Below are 21,132 nucleotides of genomic sequence, written 5' to 3' on the forward strand. Positions count from 1 at the left end.
TATAAAGGGTGACAGGTTGGGTCGGTTAGAATACGCTCTAAAGTCGAATCAAATTTAATTGGTCACATACACATATTTAGCAGATGTTATTGTGGGTGTAGCGAAATGCTCGTGAAGTCATATTACACACCAGCAAATCAATTACATTGAACATTACACAGTAGTGTAGCTTGTCCCCGAGCTGGTGGACGAACGGCAAGAACCGTTCGTCCACCAGATAGTTAGACAGTTCAAAAATAATTTTGAATAATACGGAGTGTTGCTGGACTTTTACTCCACCCATTCCATTGGCGGCCACAATGCGAATCACTATATGGAATACATAATCACCACGTGCTGAAAACCTTCTAACCAAACCACACTGCAGAGCATACACACTGAATTTAAGGGCAACTACACTCAAATAAAATGTTCTAAGATTTTTCACAGACCTCAAAAGCATTGTTGTGAATACATAAAATGAAATGTGTTTATATTTAAAAAGTGTTGCCAAACTGGGGGAAAACCTGAAGAAATGGGAAATCCGAAACTTGGAAAAACCAAACTGAGAAAATGTACTTTGGGGAAAAAACACAAGTAAACAGACTTTCAAAGGCCTCACCAAAGTGTTTTGCTGTGTATGTGCTGTCATCCTGCAGCATGGCTTTTTGGGGAAAGTTGAGGTCAGGTCCAATATTGACTATGCACCCAATAGGGAAAGAAGTTGGGCCATCCAAGAAATGTTTAAGAGTAATAATAAAATGTATAACATTTAGCAGGCGCTTTTATCCAAAGCGACTTAGCCATGCGTGAATACATTTTTACTTATGGGGGGTCCCGGGAATCGAACCCACTGTTCTGGCGTTGCAATGCTCTACCAAGATACATGACTTGCTTATAAATGCTTTGTGAAGCCTCAATTTAATGATTCATAAGGCCTTTATTAAGCAGTACTTTTGCCACCCTTTATAAAGCACAGGTTTGTCATTTGACAGTGGGTTACGTCACACTGTTATGCCACATTTATGAACCCTTTATAAAGCATGTAGTGTTTATGAAGCCGTTATCAGCTGCATTTAAATTGGGACCAGAATGGTCAACTAAAACGTAACATTAAAATGTGACGAAAGATGACGTTGATAGAACATTGATTCAACATGTTTTTTCCTGGTGGGTTGATCCTTGATTTTGAAATCTGCTCAACCAGTACTGGCAATGAATCTGCCAGATATGTCATCAAACTAGCACAAACGACAGGACTGTTGAATTCTAAGTCAAGTGTCAACTCACTGCTGTGTAAATCCAAACTTGCTCTTCTGAAAGCTCAGTGTGGAAAGACTGCTAGCTGCAACTTTGAACTCAGGCATTAGTTTCAAGGGCAGAGTGTATTTTCGATCATAGCGGAGTAACTAGTCCATGTAAGAACCAAGTACCTTTGCAAAGAGAGAGAGACGTAATAAATGAATTCAGACACATTTTGTTGTTGTACTGTAATTGGAGCCTTGAGAACGTGTGTGAGACATTTTTACAAAATGAAAGTACCTTAGTAAATGTGTACAGAAGTCTCCCTTCACCTTCCATCATTTTAACAACGTCCGTTGTTTTCCAGCTACAATAAACGTCTAAATGACATCAAAGAATGCAAAGAACAAGCACTATCGCAAGCGTAAGTATATCGTCCTCATTGTCCCCAGTAGTTTTTTTTTTATACTGCCTTGCAATAGAATGTTCATCATGCTAAATAAATAAAACATACATTTTGCATTCATTGCAGTGGATCCATGCATAGAGAAAGGCGCAAGTATCTTAGGTCTGCCCTGAAAGAGTTGGCCACAGTTCTGTCTGACCAGCCTGGACTGCTGGGCCCAAAGGTAAAAATATCCCCTTTTTAATCTGTCGATGGATATGTTGAATAAGTGTGCAATTTGCTTCTGTCACTAACAAGTCATCTTCAATAAATATAACACGTTATCTATGTTATGTCATAGCCTGGTTCCTCTCTAGGTTTCTTCCTAGGTTTTGGCCTTTCTAGGGAGTTTTTCCTAGCCACCGTGCTTCTACACCTGCATTACTAGCTGTTTGGGGTTTTAGGCTGGGTGTCTGTACAGCACTTCGAGATATTAGCTGATGTACGAAGGGCTATATAAAATAAAATTGATTGATTGATTGATTATGTGTGATAGTCTGAAGACGAAATTCAGCAAAACTTGGAGGACAGTGGAAGTTGATAAAGGCTTATTTTGATCAACTTCCACTGTCCTCCCAAGAGTTGCTGAATTTCCTCTTCACTTCAGTTTGCTCCTCAATTCATGTGTTTTGCATCTGTGATCCCTTTTGTGTGATAGGATGTCTGAGTCTAAAGGCCAGGTTGTTTTTCCCACAGGCTCTGTTTGTGTTCATGGCTCTCTCTTTCGCACGAGACGAGATCATCTGGCTCCTCCGCCATGCAGACAACATACAGAAGAAAAGCACAGATGACTTCATTGACAAGTAAGCTGTATTCTTAACGGTACAAACCATCTGTGGGGGATAATTGCAGATGTTTAGCTTCAAATGAATAGTGGTTTGCTTATATGAAATCCTCACCTGGGATGTATTCACTAGGAACAGCCAAAATGTGGTTAGACTAAGGTAGCGGTGGGCGATAAATCGTGCTTTGGCTATTCATTTGCAAAAGTTTTTGAGTGTAATAGGAAATGCCTGTATCACGGGTAGCACATTTTTATGTTTTTGTTATAACATCAGCATTTGCGGCATCTCACACATCTGGATCGAGTCTGTCAGCCCATAATCAACCAAAGCACACCTCAACTGTGTCACAGCACATGCACCGTGTTTCAAAAAGTGATCTACCAATCACAAACAATCCTGACCTGCCTTACCTACATGTTGTAACCGCACCCATCGAATGAAGCATCAACAGCAGCAGTGCTAAGAGGTTGGTTCCATCATCACAGACAGCAGGAAAGTTGACTAAATTGACTTGATATACTTCTTTACTCAAACTATGGAAGATCCCTTGTTACTTTTGTTGGAATCGGCTAAACTTTGAACATTGAGATTTTACATAAATGATAGAGAAGAAGCCTTGAATAGACAGTCTGTAGAAAGCCAGAAGGCTTTGGGATGTGTTTGATGGAGGAGAGCGATGTGTTGATATAGGGAAGACGGATGGATATCTGTGGATTAGGTGGAGGGGTTGAGGTCAGGAGGTGAGGGGTGCTGGTCAGTTCCCCTTAACCTCTCTAGGGTACGTGAGACTTTAGCGTCCCACGTCTTCAACAGCCAGTGAAAGTGCAGGGCGCCAAATTCAAAACAACAGAAATCCCATAATTAAAATTCCTCAAACATACATGTATTTTACACCATTTTAAAGATACACTTTAAATCCAGCCACAGTATTCGATTTCAAAAAAGCTTTACGACGAAAGCAAACCAAACGATTGTTAGGTGAGTGCCTATTCACAGAATAACACCAGCCAAAGAGAGGATTCACAAAAAGCAGAAATATAGATAAAATTTATCACTAACCTTTGATGATCTTCATCAGATGACACTCATAGGACTTCATGTTACACAATACATGTATGTTTTGTTTGGTAAAGTTCATATTTATATCCAAACATCTGAGTTTACATTGGAGCCTTACGTTCAGAAGTCACAAAACATCCTTTGATTTTGCAGAGAGCCACATCAATTTACAGGAATACTCATAATAATCATTGCTAAAAGATACAACAGTTATGCATGGAATTTTAGATGCACTTCTCCTTAACTTCTTTGGGCTGCAAGCCCAATGTCGGTACACTTATGACAACAGCCCGTCCAAGTGCAGGGCGCGAAATTCAAAAGATATTTTTTAGAAATATTTAACTTTCACACATTAACAAGTCCAATACAGCAAATGAAAGATAAACATCTTGTGAATCCAGCCAACATGTCCGATTTTTAAAAATGTTTTACAGCGAAAACACCACGTATATTTATGTTAGCTCACCACCAAATACAAAAAAGCACAGACATTTCTTTCACAGCACAGGTAGCTTGCACAAATCCGACCAAATAGAGATAGAATTAGTCACTAACCAAGAAACAACTTCATCAGATGACAGTCTTATAACATGTTATACAATAAATCTATGTTTTGTTCGAAAAATTTGCATATTTGAGGTATAAATCAGTTTTACATTGCAGCTACCATCACAGCTACCATCAGAAATAGCACCGAAGCAGCCAGAGTAATTATAGAGACCAACGTGAAATACCTAAATACTCATCATAAAACATTTCTGAAAAATACATGGTGTACAGCAAATGAAAGACAAACATCTTGTGAATCCAGCCAATATTTCCAATTTTAAGGTGTTTTACAGCAAACACAATATAGCATTATATTAGCTTACTACAATAGCCTACCACACAACCCCATTCATTCAACGCAACGTTATCGATGGCGAATAAACCAGCAAAATATATAAATTTTTTCACTAACCTTCATAAACTTCATCAGATGACAGTCCTATAACATCATATTACACAATACATATATGGTTTGTTCGAAAATGTGCATATTTAGAGCTGAAATCCGTGGTTATACATTGTGAAAACTTAGCATCTTTTTCCCAGAATGTCCGGATATATTTCTGACACTCACCTATTCTGACCAAATAACTATTCATAAACTTTACTAAAAAATACATGTTGTATAGGAAATGATAGATACACTAGTTCTTAATGCAATCGCCGTGTTAGAATTCTAAAAATAACTTCAGTACGACATGCAGCTTACGTTATAGCGAGAGAGCGCCCAAAATCTGGGCGCAAACTAATAGTAAACATGTTCGACAGATATATGAAATAACATCATAAATGGGTCCTACTTTTGATGATCTTCCATCAGAATGTTGTACAAGGGGTCCTTTGTCCAGAACAATCGTTGTTTGGTTTTAGAATGGCCTTTTCCCCACTCGAATTAGCAAGCAAAACTAGCCAAGTGGCGCTAAGCTCTCCTTCGTGAACAAACGCAGAGAACGGAACACGCCAAAACTCCCGAAAAAAATTCAATAATCTGATTAAACTATATTGAAAAAACATACTTTACGATGATATTATCACATTTATCAAATAAAATCAAAGCCGGAGATATTAGACGAATGTCTATAGCGAATGCTTTTCAGAAGCCAATACTGATGACCTTTATGCGTCTTCCTGAACAAAGGAATTCGGGGTCATGTCATTGCAAGCTCTCTCTTTTGACCATAGAAATACCTAGAAACCCCATTTCTCCTCTCACAGCCTACTGACATCTAGTGGAAGGCGTATGAAGTGCATGTATAGTCATAAATTTCAAGCAAATTGATAGGGAGGCCCTGGAACAGAGCCTCGATTTCAGATTTTTCACTTTCTGACAGGAAGTTTGCTGCAAAATGAGTTCTGTTTTACTCACAGATATAATTCAAACGGTTTTAGAAACTTGAGTGTTTTCTATCCAATAGTAATAATAATATGCATATTGTACGAGCAAGAATTGAGTACGAGGCCGTTTGAAATGGGCACCTTTTATCCAAGCTACTCAATACTGCCCCTGCAGCCATAAGAAGTTGCAACCGCTGTGTCAGATTTCAAAAAAGAGTCGGTGCTCAGAGCCCAATCAAGACACAAATATAGCCGCCATATTATGCAGTCAACAGAAGTCAGAACTAACAATATAAACATTCACTTACCTTTGATGATCTTCATCAGAATGCACTCCCAGGAATCTCAGTTCCACAATAAATGTTTGTTTTGTTCGATAATGTCCATCATTTATGTCCAAATTCCTCCTTGTTGTTCTAGAGTTCAGTACAGTCCGTAAAAACATGACAAACGAAGTGTTGAATCAATCTTTAGGATGTTTTTAACATAATTCTTCAATGTTCCATGCTCTCACGTGAACGCGCATGGTCAGAGCTTGGTAGACCTCTTATTCCTCTCTCCTTCGGCCACACTAAACAGTAGAGGCATCAGTCAAGGTTCTAACGACTGTTGACATCTAGTGGAAACCTTAGGAAGTGCAACATTACCAATATCCCACTATCTTCAATAGGAGCTGAGTTGAAAATCGACCAATCTCAGATTTCTCACTTCCTGGTTGGATTTTTTTCTCAGATTTTTGCCTGCCTGATGAGTTCTGTTATACTCAGACATCATTCAAACAGTTTTAGAAACTTCAGAGTTTCTGAAGATAAAGTTTTGTTAGTATGCTATAACTGTTCTATAACTGTATGTTTTCATTATTATTAGCTTGCTAGCCAGTGAGATCGCTAATCTGCTCGTTTTGATGGGCCTCGTTCCAATACTCTAGTCTAAAATATAATCGTGATGACGTTTGGTTTGGGCCTTGTTTCAGTAGATATAAAAGTAGTGTTATGGTATTACATCAGTGCCACCTAGTGGTGGGCCATTCATAATATAGCGATCTCATCTGTCAGTGGCTGGATAAGAAAGAGAAGTTATCACCTTATTGCCTTCATCAATTTAACATTGCCAGATCCGTCATTACTGCAAAAAGGCAGGTTAAACCATTTTTTAATAAATTAATTGAATTTAATAAGTGGTTCTTATGGTTGTGGAAGGCTTATAATTATCCTAGGTATCATTTTACATGCCCTGAGCTCTTTCGATTATTGCTGACTGTTTGCTGTATATTGATGTTTCATTGTACAGAAAAGCTTATTTAGAGAAATGTTTTAAATATCGATATACACTACATGATAAAGAGTGTGGACACCACCTCGTCGAACATCACATTCCATGTCATGGGCATTAATATGGAGTTGGTCCCCCTTAGCTGCTACAACACCCTCTACTCATCTGGGAAGTCTTTTCCACTATTTCCAATTTCATCGATAGGGTTGAGGTCAGGGCTCTGTGCAGGCCAATCAAGTTCTTCCACACCGACCTCGACAAACCATTTCTTTATAGTCCTCTCTTTGTGCACAGGGGCGTTGTCATGCTGAAACAGGAAAGGACCTTCCCCGAACTGTTGTCACAAAGTTGAAAGCAAACAATCGTCTAGAATGTCATTCTATACTATACAGCTAATATGCATTGGGGCGGTTAGCGTTCTCCTGGCATCCGCCAAACCCAGATTCATCCATTGGACTGCTAGATGGTGAAGTGTGATTCATCACTCCAGAGAACGCGTTTCCACTGCCAAGAGTGTGCAAAGCTGTCATCAAGGAAAAGGGTGGCTACTTTGAAGAATCTGAAATATAAAATATATTTAGATTTGTTAAACACTTTTTTGGTTACTACATGATTCCATATGTGTTATTTCATAGTTTTTTTTACACTATTATTCTACAGTGTAGAAAATACAGAAAAACCCTTGAATGAGAAGGTGTGCCCAAACTTGTGACTGGTACTGTATACCGTGTATAAGTAAAACATGTATTTTTACTTTTAGGCAATATCGCCTACCCCTAGACAAGGGGTACTCACACTATTTGAGAAGGTTCGGTCACGCACATTTCCTAGGTGGCATAGGTCAGGATGTATATTGTTATTTATCGGCGTAGTAACAAACCCCCACCTCGCAACACATGTACCCCAAACTCTTCTCACCCTTCTTTTTGGACAGAGAAAATGTTGCAATTCTACACATTTTGCAATGTCTTATGTGTCGTCATAATGATACCTGAGTGACTCATAACTACTTTTTTGAGTTTGGATCCCGCTACGCGGTTGGCATCAGTTGCTGGGACCGCTGCTATCTGTCCAGTGATCCTACCGACCGGATCTGAGGAGCTGTTTGGCCTAGCTGCTAACTAGCTGCCTATCAAGCTAGCATGGTTTTCTTGCTAAATGTGTTGCAGGCTGCTTGAACACAGCCTGCAACGCATTTAGCCATTGTGGCTGGGACTGCAGATTGTCCCTGGCTTGTGGCTGTCTAGACCCTGCTGTTTGTTGTTATTGTCTTCAATATTCTCTGCGACCTGCCCTGTGTCAAACTACGAAGTGTAACAGTTTAACCTACATTCTTACCATGACAAAGACCAAAGCCAGCTGGAGTACCGTTAAATAAACAAATAGACCTCCTGCAAGCAGTTGATACAACAAGAAGAAAATGGCTTCAAGTGTTTTGTCCAAATACTGGTGGAGTCAACTAATAAAATAATTGACGATCTGACGAGAGATCCATGACCTGAAGAAGAGTTTGCAGTTCTCCAAGGGTCAGCTCGATGAGTTTAAACAGGAGAACGGCAAGATGACCGCAATCTTTAAGTCATTGAAAGAGGACATCAGTTCTGGATGTGAATGACGGAGAAATCAGATTATCTCAAGGGACAATCAAGGTGGAACAACATGGTTGTGGCCGGAATTGCAGAATCTCCACATGAGACCTGGACGGAGTCTAAGGATAAAGTGGGGGAAATGATCTCAGAGAAACTGAAGATGGACCACAGGAAGACTGAGGTGGAGCGCGCCCACAGGACTGGAAAACCCACCACCGGCTCAGGTGACAGACCCAGGCCAATAGTAGTCAAGTTCCTGAGGTTCAAGGACAAGGTAGCTGTTCTGGAAAGAACCAAGAACTTGAGGGGAACGTATATCTTCCTCAACGAGGACTATCCTGAAGCTGTGCGCCAGAAGAGAAAATAACTTATCCCAGCCATGAAAGCTGCCAGAGCTCGTGGGGATATTGCTTGCATTCGCCATGACAGGCTCATTGTCCACCCTTCCTCTCAAAAGCCTGGAAGGGATGCGAGAGCCAAGCTTATTGGTTCGTAGTTTCAACCCCACAGCGCGCACACTTACACACCAACTGATTAATGGATAACTTACTAACATCAGATAACATTAATATATTACTCATTTCCAAAACTCACTTGGATACTTAATTTGATAATACAGCAGTAGCAATACAAGGATATAACATCTATAGAAGAGACAGGTGCTTATGGGGGAGGTGTTGCTGTATATATTCAGAGCCATATCCCTGCAATGCATAGAAGAAGATCTTATGTCAAGTGTTATTGAAGTATTGTGGTTGCAGGTTCACCTGGCACATCTAAAACCTTTTCTTTTTGGGTGTTGCTATAGACCACCAATTGCTAACAGTCAGTATCTAAATAATATGTGTGAAATGCTTGTTATTGTATCTGATGTAAACAGAGATGTCTACTCTCTTGGGGACCTGAATATTGAAAATCACCAGATGACTGGAAATTATCTAACACTATACACACACATACACATGGATTTTGCATTGTAGATATGTGGTTGTGGAGCATGGGCCTGAGGGCACACACTTAGTGTTTTGTGAATTGTGTATTGTTTTTAAAAATGTATAACTGCCTCAATTTTGACGGGCCCCAGGAATAGCTAATCCATAATAAACACAAAAACTGCAAGTTAGAATTTTGTAAAGTTAGTTTGGTAGATTTGTTTTTGATCAAAAATGACAAACCGCCTGACATTGACAACTTAAATGGAAAACTACTCAGGATTGTAGTTGACTCTAGCCCCTTCTATATGTCATATCTTTATTCTGAGCCTAGAGGAACGTCTTTGTCTTCAGGCCTGGAGGAAAGCCTAATTCATTCCGCTACCCAAGAGTGGTAAAGCGGCCTTTTAGTGGTTTTAACAGCAGACCTATCAGCTTGCTGCCATCTCTTAGCAAATTGTTGAAAAAAATGGTGTTTGACCAAAGATAATGCTACTTCTCTGTAAACAAATTAACATCAGTCTTTCAGCATATACTCAACATGTATTGCACTGACACAAATGACTGATGATTGGTTGAAAGAAATTGATAATCAGAAGATTGTGGGAGCTGTCCTGTTAGATTTCAGTGCAGCCTTTGATATTATTGATCATATCCTGTTGAGAACTTATGTGTTATGGCTTTTCAACCTCAGCTCTGAATCCACGATATGGCAATCTATCTAATACAACTCAGAGGGTTTTCTTTAATGGAAGCTTCTCTAATGTCAAACATGTAAAGTGTGGTGTACCCCAGGGCAGCTCAAGTCCCTCTTCTCTTTTCTAGTTTTACCAATGACTTGCCACTGGCATTAAACAAAGCATGTTTGTCCATGTATGCTGATGATTCAACCATATACGTATCAGCAACCACAGCTAATGAAGTCCCTTTAACAAAGAGTTGCAGTCTGTTTTGGAATGTGCGGCCAGTGATAAACTGATCCTAAACATTTCTAAAACAAAGAGGATTGTATTTGATACAAATCATTCCCTAAGTTCTAGACTTCAGCTGAATCTGGTAATGAATGGTGTGACTGTTGAACAAGTTGAGGAGACTAAATTACGTGTTACCTTAGATTGTAAACTGTCATGGTCTTAACATATAGATTCAGTGGTTAAAGATGGGGAGAGGTCTGTTAGTGAAGATATGCTCTACTTTTTTGACACCACACTCCACAAAGCAAGTCTTGCAGGCTCTAGTTTGATCTGATCTTGATTATTGGGATCCCGAGTGGCACAGGTGTCTAAGGCACTGCATCGCAGTGCTAGAGGCATCACTACAGACCCGGTTCAATCCCGGGCTGTATCACAACCGGCCGTGATCGGGAGTCCCATAGGGCAACGCACAATTGGCCCAGGCCATCATTGTAAATAAGAATTTGTTCTTAACTGACTTGACTAGTTAAATAAATAAAAACACATTTGGTCAAGTGCTGCAAAGAAAGACATAGTTAAGCTGCAGCTGGCCCAGAACAGAGCGACACGTCTTGCGACTCATTTGTAATCTTAGGGCTAATATTAATACTATGCATGACAGTCTCTCTTGGCTAAGACTTGAGGAAAGACTGACTGCGTCACAATAGTAAACATTGTGTTGGAACTTCCAAATTGTTTGCATAGTCAACTTGCACACAGCACTGACACACACACTTATCCCACCAGACATGCCCACCAGGGGTCTTTTCACAGTCCCCAGGTCCAGAACAAATTCAAGGTACAGTATTTTAAAGAGCCATAAGAGCATGGAACTCCCTTCTTATATAGTGCAAGTGAACAGCAAATCTGGTTTCAAAAAAACAAATAAATCAACACTTCACGGCACAACGCCTCTCCCACATGTGACCTACTTGTTGTGTGTATGTACTGACATGTATGTGTGACTGATCGACGCATACACACACATTTTTAAAAACATTAACATGTAGTGTGTAAATAAAAAATTATTTTGTCTAATGTATTTTTCGTTATATGTCGGACCCCAGTAAGACTAGCTGTCACCATTGGCGTCGGCTAATGGCGATCCTAATAAATAAAATAAATAAAAAGCAAATTGGGGCCCCTTGGGGTCGAGGGTCCTGGGCACGTAATCTGGCCATAATAACTACAAGATTTAGATGGCTGGTTAGCCTTACTTACCTACCTAACTAACATGGGCTAGTAGGTGATCAACTGAACATTTCTGACCGGTTATAAATAGCTCTCCAAGGTCAGTCAGTGACTAACGTAACAAGGAAAACTGCCCATGCAATACCACATTTTGAAATTGCACCTTGTGCCTTCTACAATTACAACTCTCAACAGCAGTAAGATAAAAGCTGACCGATTTCCTGAAGTTGAAATACTGTTGAGTATGGCTTGGCTGCCTTAGACTAACCTGAACTCGTTCCATAAGAAACACTTGTTTTGCTACAGTGTTCACCAATCAATAGACCCCTGACTTCTCCTTTTCTCTTGTTGCTTCTCAGGCATGTTGCAGAGCTCATCTTCTACATGGAGGAGCTCCGGGCACACATCAGGAAGTACGGTCCCGTAATGCAACGGTACTATGTGCAGTACTTGTCTGGCTTTGACGCTGTGATTCTCAACGAGCTTGTGCAGGTGAGACCCCCCCCCCCCCATACACACATTAACATGTGCACGCTGACACACGCATACACGTTCTTTGCGTTCAACAACATTTTGCAACAACAAGACAGTGACACGTAGATCTCCCCTTCCAGAACCTCTCCGTCTGCCCTGAGGACGAGTCCATCATCATGTCCTCCTTTGTGAACACCATGACCTCCCTCAGCGTGAAGCAAGGTATTCAGCCCTGACACTTACGATACTCGCCTGCCTGCCACTACCTCCTTCCCAAGTGTTGCTTTATGTATAGACACTGTGGTGGGTGCGGATGTTGACATCAGGATATGAGTGTCTCTGCTTGTGTTGCAGTGGAGGACGGAGACGTGTTTGATTTCCGGGGCATGAGGCTTGACTGGTTCCGTCTACAGGTAAGCCACTGCCAGCCCAGGACTGGTTATGGTAGCCATATCAAAAACAGTCCTCATATTACAAAGCTCAATAACTCTATGCTACCCTAGTTATACCCTTATGGGCCAGTTGTTTTGACCCAGATTGGAATCTCCTTTGGAAGTGCTTTTTAGACTAGTATTAGGTTTAATAGCTGTCCCTATGAATATTATATTTAGTCTAAATAAATAATAGTCTATTTGTAAACAATCTGCTACATGCCGTATTCGATAGGGGGGTACAGCTAGCGATTTGGCCGCTATTTAGGGAGTGAAATGTTTTGAGAGCAACATAAATTGAACAAAACAGTTACGTTTTGGCATTGTGTCCTGGTTTACTATATGCTAGTTTGCAGCATTTACAGCACATAAACGGTGGTGTTTACCCCCTTAATTCTTTACAGTATAAGACTGGGGTAGGGGGGATTGCTGAACTGACATGGAATTGTTATAAGCTGGTCATACTATGGATCATTTAGCTATTTGGTTTAGAACTTTAGGACCCCTTTGGTACCGTATATTCTTTTATACCTAGTCACAAGTTTGGACACCTACTCATTCAAGGGTTTTTCATTATTTGTACTATTTTCTACATTGTAGAATAACAGTGAAGACATCAAAACTATGAAATAACACACATGGAATCAGGTAGTAAACTAAAAATATTTTATATTTGAGATTCTTCAAAGTAGCCACCCTTTGCCATAATGACAGCGTTGCACACTCTTGGCATTCTCTCAACCAGCTTCATGAGGTAGTCACCTGAAATGCATTTCAATTACCAGGTGTGCCTTGTTAAAAGTTCATTTGTGGAATTTATTTCCTTAATGCGTTTGAGCCAATCAGTTTTGTTGTGACAAGGTATACAGAAGATGTCCCTATTTTGTAAAAGACCAAATAGCACATAAGCAAAGAGAAATGACAGTCCATCATTACTTTAAAACCTCTACGGGATCGGTGTGTCCCCACCCACGGGACGGTTGAGCTAATGTGATGGGATGCTAGTTATCCATCATTTATGACATTCCTGGGAGTGTGTAAACTTACATTTTTTATTACCATATCATTTTTGGATGTTCTCTATATTTATGTACTTGAAAATGTATCAATTGACCAATTCGGCACATTTGGGCAGTCTTGATACAACATTTTGAACAGTAATGCAATGGTTCATTAGATCAGTCTAAAACGTTGCACATACACTGCTGCCATCTAGTGGGCAAAATATAAATCTTTCTCTTGTATTTCAAAGATGACGGAACAAAACAAAAAATTTGAAATCGCATGTTTTTTTCTTTGTATTATCTTCTACTAGATCTAATGTGTTATTCTCCTACATTAATTTCACATTTCTGCAAACTTCAAAGTGTTTCCTTTCAAATGGTATCAAGAATATGCATATCCTTGCTTCAGGTTCAAACCATCATTGGCTATGATGTAACTGGCTCTTATGAGGAAGGCGACAGGAAAGGAAGACCCAGAGTTACCTCTGCTGCAGATGTTAAGTTCATTAGAGTTACCAGCCTCAGAAATTGCAGCCCAAATACATTGGTGCCGGAAGAAATGGCAGCAGTTTTACAGGCGCCCAACCAATTGTGCTATTATGTGTTGTTGATTTCCGCGTTATTTGTAACTTATATTGTACATCATGTTTCTGCAACCGTATCTTACGGCACAAAAATTATTCTGGATATCAGTACAGCGATCATTCACCTCGGATTAGACAAATAATTTTTCTCCAACAAGCAAGACGCACAGGACATTCTCCAAACACCCGACAGGGCCAACATCCCCATTATTTGCAAGAGGAAGAAATGCAAGCACAGAGGACACAGAGCGGGATGCCTTGTGAGAACCCGCAGAAAGGCGAGTGGGAAAGCTGCCGTTAATGTCAATATTACTCGCCAACGTGCAATCATTGGACAATACATTAGACGAGGTACGATCACGAATATCCTACCAACGTGACATCAAAAACTGGAATATCCTATGACCACATGGATATTCAGCTAGCGGGATATACGCTGCACCGGCAAGATAGAAGAGCACACTCCGGTAAGACAAGGGGGGGTGGTCTGTGCATATTTATAAACAGCTGATTTGGCATGGGTCCTGAGATCCTCAAAAGGTTCTACTGCTGCAACATCGAGAGCATCCTGACTGGTTGCATCACTGCCTGGTACGGCAATTGCTCGGCCTCCGACCGCAAGGCACTACAGAGGGTAGTGCGTACGGCCCAGCACATCACTGGGGCTAAGCTGCCTGCCGTCCAGGACCTCTACACCAGGCGGTGTCAGAGGAAGGCCCTAAAAATTGTCAAAGACCCCAGTCACAGACTGTTCTTTCTACTACTGCATGGCAAGCGGTACCGGAGTGCCAAGTCTAGGACAAAAAGGCTTCTCAACAGTTTTTACCCCCAAGCCATAAGACTCCTAAACAGGTAATCAAATGGCTACTCGGACTATTTAAATTGTGTTCCCCCAACCCCTCTTTTACGTAGCTCCTACTCTCTGTTTATCATATATGCATAGTCACTTTAACTATACATTCATGTACATACTACCTCAATTGGCCCGACCAACCAGTGCTCCCGCACATTGGCTAACCGCTAACTATTTGCATTGTGTCCCGCCACCCGCCAACCCCTCTTTACAATACTGCTACTCTCTGTTCATCATATATGCATAGTCACTTTAACCATATCTACATGTACATACTACCTCAATTAGCCTGACTAACCAGTATCTGTATGTAGCCTCACTACTTTTATAGCCTCGCTACTGTATATAGCCTTGCTACTGTTTTTCACTGTCTTTCTACTGTTGTTTTTATTTCTTTACTTACCTATTGTTCACCTAATAACTTTTTTGCACTATTGGTTTTAGCCTGTAAGTAAGCATTTCACTGTAAGGTCTACACCTGTTGTATTCGGCGCACGTGACAAACTTTGATTTGATTTGAAATAAATGCTTCACAGATTTCAGACGCATCTCAACTGTTGAGTGGAGACTGCGTGATTTAGGCCTGCATAGTCGAATTGCTGCAAAGAAACCACTACTTAAGGACACCAATAAGAAGAAGAGACTTGCTTGGGCAAAAAATGGACAGACTGGTGGAAATCTGTCCGTGTCTTTGTGAGAAGCAGCGTAGGTGAACTGATGATCTCATGTGTGGTTCCCACCGTGAAGCATGGAGGAGGTGTGGGGGTGCCTTGCTGGTGACACTGTCTGTGATTTTAATTAAAATTCAAGGGACATTTAAACAGCATGGCTACCACAGCATTCTGCAGCAATACGCCATCCCATCTAGTTTGCGCTTAGTGGGATTATTGTTTGTTTTTCAACAGGAAAACACAGAGGAAAACACACCTCCAGGCCCAACACACCTCCAGGCTGTGTAAGGGCTATTTGACCGAGAAGGAGAGTGATGGAGTGCTGTATCAGATGACCTGGCCTGGGATGAGTTGGACTGCAGAGTGAAGGAAAAGCAGCCAACAAGTGCTCAGCATATATTGGAACTCCTTCAAGACTGTTGGAAAAGCATGCCTCATGAAGCTGGTTGAGAGAATGCCAAGAGTGTGCAAAGCTGTAATCAAGGCAAAGGGTGGCTACTTTGAAAAATCTCATATGAAATGTATTTTGATTTGTTTAACACTTTTTTTTGGTTACTACATGATTCCATATGTGTTATTTCATAGTTTTGATGTCTTCACTATTATTCTACAATTTAGAAAATAGTCAAAATTATGAAAAACCCTAGAATGAGTAGGTGTTAACAAACTTTTGACTGGTACTGTATATAAAAAAAATATTTGATAAAATGTTGATTTTGACCTTTTCTACTAAATCCCAAAGAAATGCATTGAATAACACATTCATAAATGGCATAAAGGGCAGTTAAAAAAACAAGAAACATGGTTTTGAAGTGTCTGTTCTAAATTTAGGAGCTATAAAAATCTCAGGAAATGTACTGTTAATTTGGAAAGTATTCAGTCCCCTTGACATTTTCCACATTTTGTTACGTTAGAGCCTTATTCTAAAATGTATTACATTAACTGTCTCTCTTTAATCTACAGACAATACCCCATAATGACAAAGCGAAAACGAGACTCGAAATTGAGCTGAGGTGCATTTCCATTGATCATCCTTCAGATTTTTCTACAACTTGATTGGAGTCCACCTTTGGTAAATTCAGTCTATGGACGTGATTTGGAAAGGCACACACCTGTCTATATAAGGTCACACAGTTGACAGTGCATGTGAGAGCAGAAACCAAGCCATGATGTCGAAGGAATTGTCCGTAGAGCGCCGAGACAGGATTGTGTTGAGGCACAGAGCTGGTGAAGGGTACCGACAAATTTCTACAGCATTGAAGGTCCCCAAGAACACAGTGGCCTCCATTCTTAAATGGAAGAAATGTGTAACCACCAGGACAACCCAGCCAAGCTAAGCAATTGGTGGAGAAGGGCCTTGGTCAGGGAGGTGACCATGAACCTGATGGTCACTCTGACAGAGCTCCAGAGTTACTCTGTGGAGATGGTTGTCCTTCTGGAAGGTTCTCCCATCTCTGCAGCACTCCACCAATCAGACCTTTTATGGTAGTGTGGCCAGATGGAAGCCACTCCTCAGTAAAAGGCAAATGAAAGCCTACTTGGAGTTTGCCAAAAGGCCCCTAAAGGACTCTGACCATGAGAAACAAGATTCTCTAGTCTGATGAAACCAAGATTGAACTCTTTGGCCTGAATGCAAAGTGTCACGTCTGAAAGATAAACAGAGCAAAATACAGAGATCCTTTTTGAAAACCTGCTCCAGAGCACTCACGACCTGATTATTGTGTGTAGATTGATGAGGGTGAAAAATTATTTAATCCGTTTTATAATAAGGCTGTAACGTAACAAAATATGTAAAAGGTGTAGGGGTCTGAATACTTTCTGAATGCACTATTTGCAGTATATATATATATTTTTTACACACATTTAACCCCTTTTTTTTATAGGCACAAAACTACCTTCATCCTTCCATTAGAGTCCTGTGACACTCTGGGGGTCGAAGAGCAAAATGGAGAACACCATTGTGTTCATGAGATTCTCCCCTTTCCATAGATTGGTCATAATGTACTGAGCAAAAATATTAACGGCACATGCAATTTCAAAGATTTTACTGAGTTTCATTAGGCCCTCACATGACTGGGCAAGAGTGCAGCCATGGGTGGGCCTTGGAGGGCATAGACCCACCCACTTGGCAGCCAGGCCCACCCACTTGGCAGCCAGGCCCACCCACTGCGGAGCCAGGCCCAGCCAATCAGAATGAGTTTTTCCCCCCCACAATAGGGCTTTATTACAGACAGAAATACTCCACCCACCCTGGGTCCTGGGCTGGCATGGTTACACATGGTCTGTGGTTGTGAGATCGGTTGGACGTACTGCTAAATTCTCTAAAACAATGTTTATGGCAGCTTATGAATATTAAATTGTCTGGCAACGGCTCTACTGGACATTCCTGCAGTCAGCATGCCAATTGCACGCTCCCTCAGAACTTGAGACATCTGTGGCATTGTGTTGTGTGACACAACTGCACATTTTAAACTGGGCTTTTATTGTCCCCAGCACAAGGTGCACCCGGGTAATGAGCATGCTGTTTAATCAGCTTCTTCATATGCCACACCTGTCAGGTAGATTATCTTGTCTAAGGATAAATGCTTACTAACATGGATGTAAACAAATTCGTGCACAACATTTGGGAGAAATAAGCTCTGTTGTGCGAATGGAAAATTTCTGGGATTTTTTTTCTCCAGCTTATTAAACATGGGACCAAGAAGCGGAAGTGTGACACTGGCAGATGCGGTGAATTGAGACTCATCCAATGCAAGAAACTGATATCCCTTTTTTTTTCGTTAATAAAAAATAAAAGATTTAACCTTTATTTAACCTGTCTGGCTCCGGGGTCCCGCCCACGTATATTTATGTTAGCCCCCCACCAAATACAAAAAAGGACAGACATTTTTCACAGCACAGGTAGCATGCACAAAACCAACATAACTAACCAAGATCCAACTTCATCAGATGACAGTCCTATAACATGTTACACAATAAATCTATGTTTTGTTTGAAAAATGTGCATATTTGAGGTATAAATCAGTTTTACATTGCAGCTACCGTCAAAAATAGCACCGAAGCAGCCAGAGTAATTATAGAGACCAACGTGAAATACCTAAATACTCGTCATAAAACATTTCTGAAAAATCGATGGTGTACAGCAAATTAAAGACTAACATCTTGTGAATCCAGCCAATATTTCCGATTTTTTTTTAAAGTGTTTTACAGCGAAAACACAATATAGCATTATATTAGCTTACTATAATAGCCTACCACACTACCGCATTCATTCATCAAGGCACGTTAGCGATAGCAATAGGCACGTTAGCGATAGCGAATAAACCAGCAAAATATATTAATTTTCACTAACCTTCATAAACCTTCATCAGATGACAGTCCTATAACATCAGGTTATACATACACTTATGTTTTGTTCGAAAATTTGCATATTTAGAGCTGAAATCAGTGGTTATACATTGTGCTAACGTAGCATCTTTTTCCCAGAATGTGCGGATATTTTTCTAAAACCCACCTATTCTGACCAAATAACTATTCATAAACATGACTAAGAAATACATGTTGTATAGGAAATTATAGATACACTAGTTCTTAATGCAATCGCCGTGTTAGAATTCTAAAAATAACTTCATTACGACATCCAGCTTATGTTATAGCGAGAGCGTGCCCAAAATCTGGGCGCTACCTAATAGTACACATGTTCGACAGATATATGAAATAGGATCATAAAATGGGTCCTACGTTTGACGATCTTCCATCAGAATGTTGTACAAGGGGTCCTTTGTCGTGAACAATCGTTGTTTGGTTTTAGAACGTCCTCTTCTCCAGTCAATTAGCACAGAAAGCTAGCAAAGTAGCGCGAAGCTCTCCTTCCTGAACAAAGGCACACAACGCAACACGCCTAACGTCCCGAAAAAATGTCAATAATCTAATAAAACTATATTGAAAAAACATACTTTACGATGATATTGTCACATTTATCAAATAAAATCAAAGCCGGAGATATTAGTGGTCTATAATGACAGCTTTCCAGAAGGCAATCCCCGGCTCCTTCTCACGCTTTCCAGAAAACAGGAAATGGGTGACACGTCATGCCAAGAGCTTTTATTCCACCTCAGACCAAGATAAACACTCCATTTCTTCTCTCACTGCCTATTGACATCTAGTGGAAGGTGTATGACGTGCATTTATACGTATCAAGCCCATTTATAGGCAGGCCCTAGAACAGAGCATCGTTTTCAGATTTTCCACTTCCTGATCAGGAAGTTTGCTGCATAATGAGTTCTGTTTTACTCACAGATATAATTCAAACGGTTTTAGAAACTAGAGAGTGTTTTCTATCCAATAGTAATAATAATATGCATATTGTACGAGCAAGAATTGAGTACGAGGCCGTTTAACTAGGCAAGTCAGTTAAGAACAAATTCTTATTTGGCCTACCCCGGCCAAACCCGGACGAAGCTGAGCCAATTGTGCGCCGCCCTATGGGACTCCCAATCACAGCCGGATGTGATATGTAACTTAGATTGACGTGTCAATCGACTCTAGGGGGTTAAACACCAGTTGTAAGAGAGACTTGTAATATGATACTAGCTGAAATGGAGAATGGTTTTGATTTGAAATTCAAGGTGTTTTGATTGATGTGATGAAACGGTTGTCTGTCTCTCTCGCTCTCTCCAGGCCTACACTAGTGTGTCAAAAGCCTCTCTGGGCATCGCTGACCACCGTGAACTGGGCAAGATGATGAACACCATCACATTCCACACCAAGATGGTGGACTCCCTGGTGGAGATGTTGGCGGAAACCTCAGACATCTCCATCTTCTGGTAATACATAACCCAACAGACAGAAAATATATACATATTTCATTTTGTTCATACAGGGTAGGTCAGCATTGATACCAGGGTATCATATACAAGGGAGCTGTGTAAGCATGTACATGCACAATACAATGTAATACAATACAATGACAATATCTGTACAACAAGATTAATCAAAACAAACAAGTCTCACATATCACCGTCCTTAAATTTGATCTAATCTGTCCAATGCAGACCAGCAATGGCCTCAAGGCTATTCCATGAGCTGGGGGTATAAAAACAAAGTATTTTTCACCCTCTCAGTGGAGACCCCGTGGGACCTCCAGAACCAGCCAGTCCAAGAGCGGGTCTGAAAATTAGCTGGATCTCCAATTATTGCGTGATGTGGGGGAGTCTCTGGAAAAAAAACGCTTCATATTAAAAAGGATACAATACTGGACCCTTCTGGTAGTCAGAGACTCCCAGCCAACAAAACTATACAAAATGCAGTGATGTGTACTGAAATTGTCCCCAGTAATAAAACGCAGTGCTGAATTTAAAGATTTTAAAACCGAGACTGCAGCGTGAATGTAGATTATATCACCATAATCAAGTACTGGGAGAAGATGCTTGAACAACCTTCTTCCTACTTTTAAAATTGAGGCAGGATGTATTTCATTAAGATTATTTTTTTTTTTATAGATCTGCTTTTCAATGTGTGTTTAAAAAAATTATAATAGCTCGTCGTCAGTCCAGGTACTTATAATGGGGAACTTGCTCAATTTGGGTTCCCTTCAATGTGCAAATACGCAGGTCCTCGGGGTCAATATTACGAGACCCAGAGAACAACATAAACCTGGTTTTATTAGGATTAAGCACTAGTTTAAGATCAGTAAGCAATTTTTATTGAGTCAATAATGTTGAAAGTCATGAATGGCCTGCTGTACTATCTGCTTATAGAGATGATTGTTACAGGTTTTAAGAT

At 40.5% G+C, this 21,132-nt stretch overlaps 1 protein-coding gene across 5 annotated transcripts in view; it reads left to right on the forward strand.

Annotated features, from left to right (window-relative positions):
- The window catches only part of LOC139566456 (nck-associated protein 1-like), a 63,912-nt gene that overhangs the window by 24,447 nt on the left and 18,333 nt on the right, over positions 1–21,132 (forward strand). For all 5 annotated transcript variants that reach the window (XM_071387638.1, XM_071387640.1, XM_071387639.1 and 2 more), the window contains 7 exons: positions 1,589–1,645; positions 1,754–1,850; positions 2,363–2,469; positions 11,691–11,823; positions 11,946–12,027; positions 12,160–12,218; positions 20,029–20,174. In XM_071387638.1, the coding sequence (XP_071243739.1) occupies positions 1,589–1,645; positions 1,754–1,850; positions 2,363–2,469; positions 11,691–11,823; positions 11,946–12,027; positions 12,160–12,218; positions 20,029–20,174 (681 nt within the window). The remainder of the gene's footprint in view (positions 1–1,588; positions 1,646–1,753; positions 1,851–2,362; positions 2,470–11,690; positions 11,824–11,945; positions 12,028–12,159; positions 12,219–20,028; positions 20,175–21,132) is intronic.

Source organism: Salvelinus alpinus, chromosome 38, assembly GCF_045679555.1.
Source record: "Salvelinus alpinus chromosome 38, SLU_Salpinus.1, whole genome shotgun sequence".
NCBI lineage: Eukaryota > Metazoa > Chordata > Actinopteri > Salmoniformes > Salmonidae > Salvelinus > Salvelinus alpinus.